The sequence below is a fragment of the Struthio camelus genome, chromosome W (assembly GCF_040807025.1).
Source record: "Struthio camelus isolate bStrCam1 chromosome W, bStrCam1.hap1, whole genome shotgun sequence".
Taxonomy (NCBI): Eukaryota; Metazoa; Chordata; class Aves; order Struthioniformes; family Struthionidae; genus Struthio; species Struthio camelus.
In genome coordinates, this window is record NC_090981.1 from 55,512,280 (window position 1) to 55,526,565 (window position 14,286).

At 38.5% G+C, this 14,286-nt stretch overlaps 1 protein-coding gene across 1 annotated transcript in view; it reads right to left on the reverse strand.

Moving 5' to 3' along the window:
• Nucleotides 1–12,240, reverse strand: part of LOC104147789 (excitatory amino acid transporter 1) — a 65,385-nt gene extending 53,145 nt beyond the window's left edge. Inside the window, exons 1-2 of the mRNA XM_009680640.2 lie at nucleotides 11,908–12,240; nucleotides 10,028–10,302 (exon numbers count right to left, since the gene is read on the reverse strand). Coding sequence (XP_009678935.1) covers nucleotides 10,028–10,208 — 181 coding nt within the window. The 5' untranslated portion in view covers nucleotides 10,209–10,302; nucleotides 11,908–12,240. The remainder of the gene's footprint in view (nucleotides 1–10,027; nucleotides 10,303–11,907) is intronic.
• Nucleotides 12,241–14,286: the final 2,046 nt, after the last annotated feature.

Sequence of the window (14,286 nt, forward strand, 5' to 3'; positions counted from 1 at the left end):
ATGTGCTACAGAGTTGTTGTGCCTGCACACGTGCACCCTGAGGCTCTCTGAGATTTCCGGACATCCAGTAGTCTAGCTGGAACTCCTGCTCCAACTCAGCTATGGAAGATCAGAGAAGAGCTGGCATAAGATCTTCAAATTCCACCTGGACGGAATTTTAAGACTATTTAAAAAAAAAAAAAAAAAGACATGTCCACGAAAAAGCAGATTTTACACCAAAGGGTCGGTGTCAAAAGTTGTTCCCGGCATCAGAAGGGGAGAAGTCGTTGTGTCATTCTTGCTCAGGGAGCACGAGAGGGACATGCTGCTCTGACTGTACAGAGGAGAGACTGGGTCCCAGGGCTGCAGTCACTGCGCGCCTGAGGAGTGTCTGCCTCCTGAACCTGACACTCCTCTGTGCAAGAGGTTGTGGTTTGATTTATCAAAAATATACTTCATCCAGTGAGAGCTATTACCATCCAGGAGAAAATCACACCAGACCCTGATTTCATTATTTAGTTAGCTTTTGTGATCCAGAGGTATTTTTGTCATTTTCACTTATTTTACCTACATAGGTACGTAGGTACTTAATTGGCAGCTCAAAATTAAGTCACTAAAACTCTGCCTCATGCTGCCTAATTCTGGTGGTGCCTGAACTCCTGAAATGCCTTTCTTTGCTATGGCTTAGCACTTGCGCATTATCTTCGCTGTAGACACACCAGTCTCTTCTTGGATTTTGTAAGGAGAAGGTATCTGAAGGGAATAAGCAGTCTGAAGCTGTAAGAAAGAACTGATGTAATTAAGGAATGAGTATAATTAGTGTTTTTTGATGTACTGCCTATACCAGTGTATGTGTATACCAAATCTAGGGTCATTTCAGTGCCATTAGAAAGATTTTTAAAAAATCGTTGTAGTGTGTTCTTTGCTAGTTTTTGGCTCCTGTGTCACTCTCTTACATTCTCTCCCTTCTCCCATGAGTTACTTGGCTCACTTGCCTTTCTTCCCCAATTAAGAGGTAATTTTCTTCTTTTATGATAGCATGTCCAGCATATCTTTCTCTTCTTGTCCAATTTATGCTTCTCTGTTACTCTCTATATTTTTTTATTACTTTTTTCCCCCATCTTCCTTGAACTGACTCTATATTTATTTCGTATCTTTGATTTGTCTTATAAATTACAACAAAAGAGAAGTAATTGCAGGGCTTAGGTAGAGGATTTGGAATGAAGAAGAGTTTTCACTTCTGGTATTGAAGCAGACTGTTCTGTATGAAATAGGGAGATTATGCCTGATTTCATCACCAAATGAAAACTTTATGGAAACACAAACTACTCCTAGGTTGTGCATTCTTATTCGTCTCTGAGCTATAGAATAAAAAAATCTGATGCAAAAAATCACAAGCAGTTCCATCAGAATTCGGGCATTCTCCCTTACTATGCATATGAAAAGATCAGGCATATACAATAACTCTCAGATTACATTTTGTGAAGCATAATTTATAATTAAGGTGCTACTCAGTGATTTACAAAATTATTATAATAATTATTTTTTCAGGGCTGGGTTTACTTTGCTGCTTCAGCTTCTTGGACTAGTGTTCATGCTTTTATTCACATAAAGGTTAGTTCCTAACAGATAAGAAAGCTGTTCTCTTTTAAAGTTTACATAGTTATTTTATTGCCTTTGCATTTCTTTCTTGCCTGTCTTTCTTCTACTGGAAGCTGTCATAATCCGTAACAGCACTAGATTCTGTTTTACTCTACAACAGTTTCAGCTGCCCATCTTTATTGCTGTCTTTTTTACAGTACAGTAATGCTCAGGAGTCACAGTCAATGAGACTGAGGTCCCTTAGCGCCAAGAACTTTGTGCAAACATACCCAGAAAACAGCGTTCAAAAAATTTCTGGTGTAGTTTAAGAGAGAGCCTGAGGTTAGACCTTGCTAGCTGCCTTTTCTTGTTTTCTTAATCCCCCCTCGGGCACACGTTACCAAAGCAGTTCACTGTAGGCCTGCCTTCCTGGATGTGCGATATTATACCGTAACTTGCGGGACACTGAAATTATGCATTCATATCTCTCAGGAGCTAGAGATTCATTCCTACAAAACCACCTGTTAATGTAGTTTACTGTTGATATTCTAAATTTGTAATTGAGGTGTTTGCCTCATGGCAGATATGAGTTCTCTTTGAGTTATGAGTTATCTTCTACATCTTTAAAAGACTTGAAAGGCCTGTTTTTATCCAGTATTTTGCTGACACATACAAACAACCCGAAAAGACTGAAAGGAAGGATTTCCTGTTGTAGAACAGGCAAGACTGTTGCCCTATCAGGTTAAGTATTCCTGTAATCCTTTATTTATGTTTAACTTATCATTCAGTACATTTTCTCAATGAGGAATGCAGGTTTCTGACTAATTCATGGAATCGTATTGTCATCTTTTTAGAAAGATAGCTAGTATACTTGCAGTTCCTAGCTCTTTGTTGAAGTGGCTGATTTTGTTAGTTGAACCACTTCATCCCTAAAATCTTAAGATGACTTTGATGAAACTTTCCACAACTAAAACCCTCTGTCTGTTCAGTTTACTGGCTAACAGCCTCTTTCAACATACAAATTTCAAAGTGTTTTGTTTTAGTTGATTAAAAAGATGCCTCAGGTAAGCCTTTTCAGTGCCTAAAATCTTAAGAGTTAAATCATGTGAAGGATAAAGCGGCTGGTCTGTGATTCTGAAATGTTGTAGCACGGAGGATTAATTAAGACGTACTCTCCATATAGGTTATGATACCTCTCTCCTCACTGTTAGGCACTATTCAGAATGGCAAAACTTCCCTATCTTAAAGGTCACACAAATGGCAAAGGGACACTGGCACCAGGAACAATACTTGAATACAAAATAAGTGCCGAAGTCCAAAACTGTGACCCTGAAAGTCCCTCCAGATAAAAAGCTTAGTAAAGGTAATGGGTGCTCATCCATTTGCTTTGAAAGACTCAATTCTCACAGCTCTGCTTGTGTTTTTTCCCAGAATTGCTGTGACCTAAATGTCTATTTGCCTAATTCCAGTAAAAATCCCAGGGATCCAGAAACTGAGCAGGTCCCACACGCCAACACACATACAGAATCAAGTGGATGTGGGACGCCCTGTGTTCCTGTTCTTGCTCCGTGGGTTCTCCGGGAACCTTGGATTCCCTGTTGCAGGTGAATGTTTTAGCCATTAGATTAAAATGTCATGCTGTGTTTTACTCTTTTGGTGTAAATGTTTGCCCTTACAGTAAGTCTTGCATTTCCTTCGGCACAAGGACACAACTTTGAAAGGAAAGGTGGACTTGCAGCCTCCTGTAACTTCCATGCCTTTTGAAAGGAAAAGGGTGAGTCAAGTTCCTCAAGAGCTTCCTCAAGAGCGTTCCTGAGGTGAGAGCTCTGCGCCTCTGGACCTTGATCAAGGGACTAGATTGTAGGTCCTCGTTTAATACATGTATTCTCAAGTCAAAATGATTTTAAAAGATATCAAAATGTATGCAGTCGTCTTATTTATCAGCTGCCTTCAGTTACTACTGCCAGGAATTCCCTAATTACTGCTCCTGCTATATTCATACAAAGACAGTCTCTTTTTTATTTCAGTCCTTGTGAATGGTTAAAACAGAGCTTTTACCTGAACTAATTTAAGTGAGCAGTTTATGTTTCTGTGTAAATGGTGCTGAACACTTAAACCACATCTTTAATAGACCTTTCTTCAATAAGTTAATTTTCAGTTATGCCAAGGTACAGTAAACAGTGGGAACCACGCACATGGTGTATAACTATTGCTCGTTATTTGGTCTTTCCCTATTTCCCATAGTGTCTTCTCTATTCTGTAGGCTCTATTATTTTTGTTGTGTCAGTCATCTAATTCAAAACTCCTTGGTCAGAAGCCTAATTGTTTTCTAATATGCACTGTACATTTCACAGTATATTGTGTAAACAATTAATTTAGAGAAGTTAGCTCATGAGGAAGAAATCCCTTAGCTCCTTACTGTTTTTCCTTTTACCATTTGCATTTGTTTCTCCAAAGCTCCAGATTGAACTGGGCTGTATTATGCTGGGCAACAAGTATGTGATAAAAGATGCTAAATCCTAAAGATGCTGAAAAAATGTTCTAAAACACTGAATTTCTTTATTTACCTTTCTTTAATACTAGCTTTCTTTATATACATTTTCAAATGCACTGTCTCAATTCACCTAAAAGGATAAATATTTTTTAAAACTGTTTCTTCTTTGATATCAGAAAATCCCTGGAAACTTTTAGATGCCTGCTTATTTCAAGAAATTATGTGAGAAATTTAAGCCAGATGAACGGAAAGTTTCAGGAATTCATAAACAACTGAACACGCTTTCTTGGGCTACACCTTCTATGCGCCCACCTCAAAGAAGACGTTCTAGCGCAGACGACAACTCATTCTCGCTTCACAATAGTGAGGGCACCAATAAGAATGCAACCATGTTAAACATTTACTCAGCATACAAGTTATTGGCACCTTGCTTATGGTTTTGTACTGCTTTGCAGTCACCATAGTGACTGCAGTGCACACATACTCCAAAGTGGAAAGGACTGGCAACCCCTAGCACTAATCCAGTTGCTGCTGAAATGTCTTTTTAGTCCCATCTGGCGGTCGTACAAACGCCAGAATTGTTTCTTGACAGTTTTTAAGCTGAACGTTGTTTCTGTTTTAACATATCTTTCGATAGCATGATTGCCATATTCTACTCCCACTGCTGGGAAATTTCTCAGTAAAATCTCTTAGGAATCACGTAAACATCCTAACTGTCTCACGTTGCTGACATCCTGCATTCCACCTAGGATAGCCCGGAAATCTGCTTTGTAAGAAGTGGTATTAAATACGTCAATCTCGCTGAATCAATGTCACCTGAATTGCTAGAGAATACTGAGAAGCCCACCAAGCTTTTGTTTGGGTACTACATTTGTACCATCCGTAGGCAGAGGGCAGTGAATGTTTCTCTAGATTGTTTTATGACAACTCAGAAACGATGCTCTTCAGCACCACTGCGCAAGTTCACTGAGTTGACAATTTAACAGATAAGATAAATAAGACAGTAGTAAAGTTATGCTTTTAGGGCATTTTGTACCTTTCCTAATATCTCTGTAGTCACTGTCCCAAGACGTACAGTTGTGATTCACAAAGTAGCCGAGTGTATTGCTACTCTGTGCTTTGTATGGCAGTCCAAGAACCAGTGTTGTTTCATTTCAATAACACTGGAGTGTACAATAAGAAATTAAGATTATGGTAATAACTTTCTGTAATTCTTTTTTTGCAAGTAGCTGCTAAACTAGTGTGCTATTAATATTTCACAGTCTGAGTTTCTTATTACTAGCTTGTTAATAGCAGAGTTAAAGTTCTTTGACTATTTCTGTACTTTTTATAAGGGATCATCAATTTTGAATTTTTAAGTTACTCTGTTTTAAGGACATTAACAGCTCTTTTTACATTTTTTCCCCAAATTGTATATATTTCTTAACTTCAAATAGAATTAAGGTTTTGCTTAGCGATGTTTTTAAGGTATTAGTAGGAAGATTGCAATCACTCAGTGTGAAAGAGCATTTGTGCTGTGCAGGTTCTTTAGGAGAGCATAGGGACAGAGAGAGCTTCTGAGTTCAGCAAAAACGGAATTAATTTTTCCCTAGTCGTCCCTCAACTATCTTGATTTTCTTGTGTATTTCTTAACTCTGTGTGTGATACTGGATTTCTGTCTTTATGTTTTACCATGCTCTCTCACCTAGGACTTGCCTCCCACAGCTTTTTCTCCTACCATGATGGATCTTTGTTTTGTTCTCATGCAAATTTTACCAAGATTGCCTTAAACACTGTCACAATGTTCATAGTCAGTGTGTAACGGGGTCAAATACCCTTCTCTGGGTATGTCATTCTCAGTCTTCAGTGGATACTGAGGATCTGCCAGTAGCAGAAAAGATCGGTTTCAACACAAAAGTGTTGTGAGTGCTATCCAGGGGTTCTGTCTACCTGCGTATTAGAGACTTGTATCTTCTTAGGACTCATTTTAAATTATTGTTCAGACAAGTAGTGTGTTGAGATAGGAGAATCTGCTGCTCTGCACGGCTTTTCACTGTTCAAGTCGTCTAGGGTTTTTTTTTTTTTGTGTAGCATGAAGGATCATCTAAAGGCTTTACTTAACTGTTTGCTGTTTCAGGGACATAGGGACGCTGGTAATCCCATCATCTCTCCTGTCCTTTTCCTGTATTTTTAACTTGTTACTTTAAGGATGCTAAAAAGTTTTGACATCCTACATATGGCTTGTGTGGTGGTTCTGGGATAGATTTATGGGCCAATCTAAGTATTACATCTATGGTGACATTACCAGCAATTAGCAGGGACTGTCTTTCATGACACAGCCAGCCCTGTGCTCCAGGTGGACGGGTAGCCAGAAATCAGAACAGGCTCCCAGACCTGGACCCATCTCTGTCCCCTTGAATATCCCAGTGGACAACTACAGCATTTAACTTTGGCAGTGTAAAGAGGATTTTAGCTGAAGTTTTGGCACCATGGCAGCTTCACAGTTTTGCAGAAACAAAATTGTATTTCTTGCTCCACAACCTCGCTCTGCATGACTGGGTGTTTCAGTTAAAACAGTATTCCTCCGTAGAGAGCTTCTCATGATCTCTCTGTATCTTGATCTTTCCTTCAGTGCAAGTGTCAGAATCCACAGGATTTTCTGGGGCATTTAGAAATCTTGCCAGAGTAAAGTCTGGACTTCTCTGGCATTTTTGGAAAAAGGAAGATAGGAAGCAGAGAATCAAGAGAGCCTGCTAAAGGAAGGGTGGCTGAAAAGCAGGCATTTTGGAGACAGGGTGGTGAAGCTAAGCAGCACAGGAGGGAGGGCAGCCACTGAGATGTTGCTAGTAATTTGACTAGCACTTCAAAGTTTGTTAGACTTGCTGCGCACGTTCCATGAGCCATCAAGACCTCTCGCCTACCTTGAACTGCTGCGGGTCGTTCTGACGTTCGAAACTCACCAGCGGGCTGGCTTCCTGAATCCACCTCACGCAGTTCTGGTCTACTGGTTATTGCCAAGATCCACTGTAAAAAACCTAATTTACTGTTTCTAGGTGTGCAAGCAGAATCTGAAAGACTTCATCATAACTCACTTTGTTGACCATGCTTTTCTCAAAGTTTCTCAAAGGGCCTGAAAGCAGTTTAAATTACATCAGAAAGAACCAACAACAACGATGATGATGATGATATGCTAGACCAACCCTACCTAAGCAAAATATGAAGTCAGAAGGCTCTTTCCTGAGGTTTTTAGAAAATAGCCAATAGTACATACCTAATTCTTATCCTTCCGGTACCTTCATAATTAGATTTTTAAAGCTTTATCATTTTTGTATTGTAGCAGCTAGTAAACTCAGTTTTCATCAGAGTAACAGCAGAAGTTAGGAAAAAACGGTTCTTCTTCATCATGTGAATGCCAGATAATCTCTGCTCTGTCTACAAAATATAAGTACGCAAAACAAACAAATGCATGTTGCAGCTACTCCCTTCATAACACAGTGCATGCCTCCATAGACACAACTGACAAACTCAAGTGCCGCTTATAAGCTACAGTCCTGAAACAGGGCTAAGACATATGATCCTAACCACTTAACCTCTACCAGCATCAATCCTGTGCAGCAAAGAAGTCGGAAATGCTCTGCTAAATAGGCTTTTTCATCTCAGTCCCTTGACAACAGAGGCTTGAAGGAAATGTTTCTGAAGCACTGTTACTCTCCTTTAAGCTTAAATTTTGCTTTTGCTGAGTTTAGCCTTATGCAAACTGTTGGACTAACAGCCCTAGAAACTGATATCCTCGGTCTGTGTAGATTACAGACAGCATCACTGAGCATTATTTCTTGTAAGCGATTCAACCCTGACCTGAGTACAGTTCGGTTTCCATCTACATACACATTCAGGCATCTCTGATGACGCAGTCAGCGGTGCTAATTGCTGGGTTAATTTTGCAATGCTGTTGATTACTGTCCGCTAGGAAGCGGATCAAGCCCACCATCTGATTTTCCATAGGTCCCCAAACAACTGAGAGACGACAACATTTCAGTTCTTGCCAAACTGGACAGATGCAGTTCAACCACTGACTGTTTGTTCCAAACTCTTCAGCCAACCGTTCCTTACTCGTGAATATTTCCACAACAGCAAAAAACCCTCCAAAAAGACAAGTTTTACCTTTTTACAAGCAATCCATAAAATTACACCACAAAAAACAAATGCAAGAAAATTGTGGAATATTCCATCACAGTAACGAGAGGGTTCTTTTCCAGGTCGTACACCAGGTACGCCTCTAGGTTCACGAGCCGAATTTGCGCGTCTGGTTCACCCTGTGCTGCACGTTTCCGTCAATCCTCCGACTCGTGCTCTAGCTTTACTGGTACTCTGCCATTGCTGCAGATGGCAGTGGAGCCGTGGGCAGACGTTTGTCACCAGTTATCTAAAGCCAATTGGAACATGCAGTTACAGTAAAAACACTTGTCCAGCCTACGTTTCTGTTCCCACATTGCCAGTCTGATGGGAGTCACGTCGGAGCTAGACGATAGTGAGAAAATAGCACGAGTGCTTTGGTCCTGTTGTCCGCTACAGACCGATGGCAATCTAAGAACCGTATTGCTTTGAAATCAGACAATGTTTAAAAACCTGCTTAGTTTGTTCTGCCTCTCCTGAACACTGTAGATAAAATGCCTAAATTTTATACCCTGATAATAATGTAGGTTGTTTTTTTTTTACATCACACAAATTCTTATTTGGGAACGAAAAGCATTTGTGTTCAAATACTGTTGATAAAATATGAGAGAATGATATTTCTGTTATAGCAGCAAAATACTTTATTTTACCCATATGTAAATTATTACTTTCTCTCCCAGAAAGACCATGAAAACTGCAATTAATTTAAAATAACCCTGCAGATATGGTATCAAACAATGATAATGGTTAAGCCCTAAAATGTCTAATTCTCAAAAAAGATTTGGAAACAGGGCATGCAAATTCATATGGAACAGCCTCATCATGGACATTAGGACCTATGTAGGTGTAGGATATGTACCCTTATATGTAGATGCTAACATTTGGGTTTTGTTGAGCAGATGCACAGTTTTATATTTTAAATTGATTGGAAAAAAAAATAGTAAGGGAAAGTCATAATGTTTCTACTCACATTATAAGCAATGCTATTTCATAAAACATATGGTGTCATTTAGAAAATTAATCCGAAGTTAACGAAAATGACCAAAAATGATCCCATAATTTTATAAAGCAAATTTTGGTAAAAAAAATTATATGTTTTTCTCAGATGACTCTCTAATATACATTCAAAATACTCTATTTTAAGTTAACATTTTCGTGCATTCCAAATCTAAATGCTGTTGTTTGTTCTGGATTTCCCTCCGTACACCCTGAAAAGGCATCTAATCAGATGCTATCTTGCAGTCCTTTAAACAAGTTGCATTTCTATTGTTTCCTTAACTGCATCTGAAAGATGCATGTGTAAGATTGTGAGCAACTGAGAGAGGATAAGCTTGTGCTTAGGTTTGGTTGTTGTTTTGCCTTTGACAAGGGAAGAGTGAAAAGATCGATGCTCTAGTATTTAATTTAGCTCAGAAATAAGTAACCTTTTAATTTCCATTTCATTCACTGAGGACTCCTGGTTGTCATTGCAAAATGTTAATTTGGATAGATTACGGAAGTAAAATTTATATCCTGAGCATTATGCTGCAGCTGTTTTCAGCAGAATACGATTTTTCTTGAGAACATTCAATATAGTTATTGTTTCTGATTTTTTTTTTAAGAGAAGAATCCATAACAGCTAATTTCTTTCGCTAAAATTCTCCTTAGGAATATTGGAATAATTAAAATGGCTCTTCCCAAAACATCAACATGCAGCTGTCAAAGCCCAAACTCTCCAAGCCAGAACATTCTTATCAGCACAGAAGAATTTGGGATCTCATTTGTAATGCAAATTGTCATTGTCAAAAGCATTGGAATATTCCTAATGAACAAATTACTCACCGAGAATCACAGCAACAACAGTGAAGAGCACAAAGGCGTTCCTCAATAAATAACTTTTAACATCATCCTTTGTTATGCTCTGCACCTTTTTTTTGGCCAAAAGTGTACGTTTCCGGACTCCTTGTTGAAAGCGTTCCATCCTAGTTCCAGTTTTTGGATCTTCTCCGTTACCTTTAGTCATCTATCTTGCAGGAAGTTTTCTCTTACAGCTTACTTCTGTCAAAATCCCTTCAGAAAAGTGGAAGACCCTTTACCTTGGGAGGCACTGGAGAAACCTGTAAGACAAGAAATATCAACTCTCACAATAAGATTTCAGAGGAATGATTAGCCATATGTTCACATGGAAGCAAATAGTTATTCTCCACGTTTCAGTAAGACTTCTGTTATTTGTATTTATCAAAGTTTCTGATTGCAGTTTTTGGTAAATAACCTCAATGATTGTTCGAAGAACGCTCTGAAAGAAGGATTATATGGACTGTTCAGGTATGTATTTTATGCCTTCAGAAATTAAGTCTGAATCTCCTGTCATGCTGATAAAATGCAGGAGCAAATTTTTTGCAGTCACTAGAGGTATAGCAAAGTAAAACTGGCACAATTCATAGGCACATAAGGTGCTATAATATTTAAAACTGTCTGTCAGGCCTACTTTTCATCTCTTTAGCAGGCACATGTTATCTGAAAAAAATTCCAACTCACTCTCATATTAATCCCTGGAGAGAAATATTTTGCTTGAACTAGAACGTTTAAAACATTCTGCATTCAGATCTTTTTAAACGGTTGAATGCATTGGCTGAACTCCTCCTTTTCACGTGGCAAAACACAGCAGGAATAGTTTATTTATCCCCCAGCTACTTTTTAGAAGATATGCCTTTGACACTTTTATGTTGACAATATTCATCTCTGAAGTGTATAAACTATTCGGAGCACATCTGTAAAACATCAGAAGTGATATCCCACTTAGCTTGTCATTTCAGACTGCAACACAAGCACACCTCGCAAAGGAATGGTTAGCTTTGCCTCTGAGCAAGTACGGGGCTACAATCTGATTTTAAAGAATCACACACTGAATCAACTTTAAAATGCTTTAATATTCAAAACCCTCCATGAGGGCATTCATTACTTTTCATTTAAGTATGAAAATTTTTATGGCTGCTTGACACGAATTTGTTTATGAATAATGGAATCTGCACAAAGGTGTTTTTCAGACTGAGAATCCAGTTTTCTGAAGCATTAATTAATACTACACAGGCATGTTTTTCTGAGGAAACTGGGAGTTCACAAATGGCCAGAATTAGCTACTTCAACTAAAATTTATCTCCGTTTCTACATGATACAGATTTAACATCTTACTTTTACTAAACCTAGTACTTAAAATACATTTTTCAGGAAACATTTAGAGTATAAATACACAGGGTTTAAAACAGCATGTTTTAGGGAAAATACCATGTTGTAACATCATGTTGATGGCATGTGATCACCATCTATTTGAAGACCGGCACGTTAGTATAATATTCTCCATGAATTTTAACAGAATGTTATGTGTTACTTGTTTTCAGTCCCTGAACATTCATAGAAGCTGCAAAGAGTTCTAGCCTGGTGACACGAATACTGCCAGCCTCAAGGATTCAGTTCAGCACAATTAGTTTTCAGTATTTTGTATTAAAAAAAAAAAAAAAACCTAACGATTCATTCACGCTGCTTTTTCTTTCCCGAGGCCATTAATGCAGATAATCCGTCCTTTATAACCAACATCAAGATCAAGAAAGAACATAGGTATAACCAAAAAGATCACATTACACTAAGTGAAATACAAAGGAAGAGCGTGAAGAATGAAGACGCCCTGCTCGAAACCCCACCAAACGTAACCGTCGCCGGCTCACCTTCTCGGGTCCTCGGTACTGTAGGCACGCCGGGCCGAGGAGGTGGCGATTGCCCAGCAAACGCAACAGAGCAGCGAAGTTCAGCGAGCAGGAGACAGAAACCTGACAGTCTGCATGTGCTCCGCAAGACAGCGCTTCACTGCCGCTGTAACTTAAGGAAAGGGGAGGAGACTAATAGCCCAGCTCCGACAAAAATACAACCACATCAGAAGAGAGGGGAAAGCGGAGCTTCTGGAATATTGATTAGTCTTGGCACGCTCAAAACGGGGTCGCTGCCTTTGTTTTTCCTTTTAGACCACTTTCACGCTTTGTCAGTTCAGCCTCATTAGAAATGCAAAATCAGACCCCCAGGAAGAGTTGCAGGATCACACACACACACACACACAGCAGAGGAGGCTGGAGCTCCTCTTGATTAGAGCGATACTGGGAAGCTGAAAAGCCTAAACCTAATTATATAACGCTATTCCTGTGCTTTTTAAAGTAAACGATTAAAGTATGTGAGCGTGTTAGTTTGCTCTACAGAGAGGCATGGTTTAAGGTTATCACATATTTTCTAATTCTAAGAGTCAGTTATTCGTGAAGTCACGCTTTCCAGGGTGGGGAACCAGACGTATCTTTCAGAAGCAACTGGAGCATTATCAAGAATAGAGAAAAAACATGATCAATCAGCTATAATTCTCTGTATGTTTCTTGTAGATATTCAAAATACATGATGAGACTTGCCTGTTGCTTAGCCCTGGATCCTAAGCTCCATTCAGCCTGTTTCAAAAGCGTGGCGTGCATGATAAAGGGGAAAGCATAAAACATCCACTTTTGCGAAATAAGTGGCCTTCAGTTTTTTTAACATTTAAAACTTTGCGCTATTGAAAAGATGTCTGGGGAGGAGAGGCAGTGGGATACACAAAGACCTTCCTTCGCTTTTTAGAGGAACATTTTCATTTTAAATGTTGGTCGAGTCAGTTTAAAATATTCAATAACTGTATTTCAGCATATCTTTCATGAGATTGTAAAGAGTATTTTCTGAGAAGATGGACAAAAAATGTAAATGAAAATTTACATAAATATATGCTAAAGGTATAGTTTAAGCAGCTTATTTATACAGGATGTGACTTTCAATGTTTTTCCTGTAGAGCCATTATGAATCTGTAGAAATAGTCCTAGGTTATAGGCACATTAAAATTATTAAGAATAGGTAAGGAATAAAATTAAGAGTAGTGTTACTTCCACAAAATCACAGTAGTGGTTTTGCTAAAGTGCTTGCTATTTTAACGGTATTTCAGATAATAATTAATAATGTAGAGAAAAACAACTTATAGTAAAAAGCAACCATACTTGTGATTAACATAGGTTTGCATTAGGGTGGAGAATTGCAGAGTTTTGATGGTAGGTATCTGACTCAAGACAGAAAACAGACATCTGAATTTCCTTATTTGCTTCATTTAAAAAAAAAAAGGCAAGACAAATTGTTGACAGCTTCTATTGCAAAATCAGAAACCATTTTTCCTCTTTAACACCGCATGCTGCAATTTCTTATACATGGGATGCTTAAATTTCTATCTCACCCTTATTCTTCATGGCACAGTTTTTAACTATTTTCACCATTTTGCCTGGAGATTGGAGCTGACCTCTTAGCAGACCTTTGGCCTTTAGAGAGCTGCTTGTTTGATGTTTCTTTTTGGCGTAGCTTGCTGTGAAACTTCCCAGATGAGGACTTCATTCTGCCCCGAGTTCATATGAATGGTAATGTTCCAGTTGCCTTAACAGGACAGGGGTCAGGTCCCAAACTAAGGTGATCCAACAGTAGGTCATTCTTTAATGCTTTCATTAGTAGTAGACTTTATGAGAGACTCGTAAAATCGTGTGAGAGAGAATTAGCTATTCAGTGAGACAAAACGAAAATGGGCAATGAGCAGTCTTACAGCTTAGCTTAAGTTCAGCAGTGATGCTTTTATTTAGCTCTCAGTAAGCAACAGACATTATTGCGTACTGCTTAGAGGAACAGAATATTAAGCTGTTGGCAACATGCTCCTGTTCAAAATTTTCTTTTCCTCTTTTTCCCTCTCTCCTGCCTTTCCTGACGTCCATTCCTTTTATTAATTACTTATCTTTGACTGTGAAATAAGGAAATTAAATGATACAAAGAATACTATGCTATATATTACAATACATATCTTTTTTAGATATCTATGGATAACAATAAATGAGTCACCAGGTACTAGTGCAGCGTCTCCTGGCAATGCATAAAATTCCTATGCACCTATTGGAATTTCCCGCTAAATACACAACAGATTTGATAGATTTCATATGCAATATTTAATCCTAGAATTAACTATTTCATATTAGAAAAATAGAAATATTATTATTCTGCTTTGTAAAGAA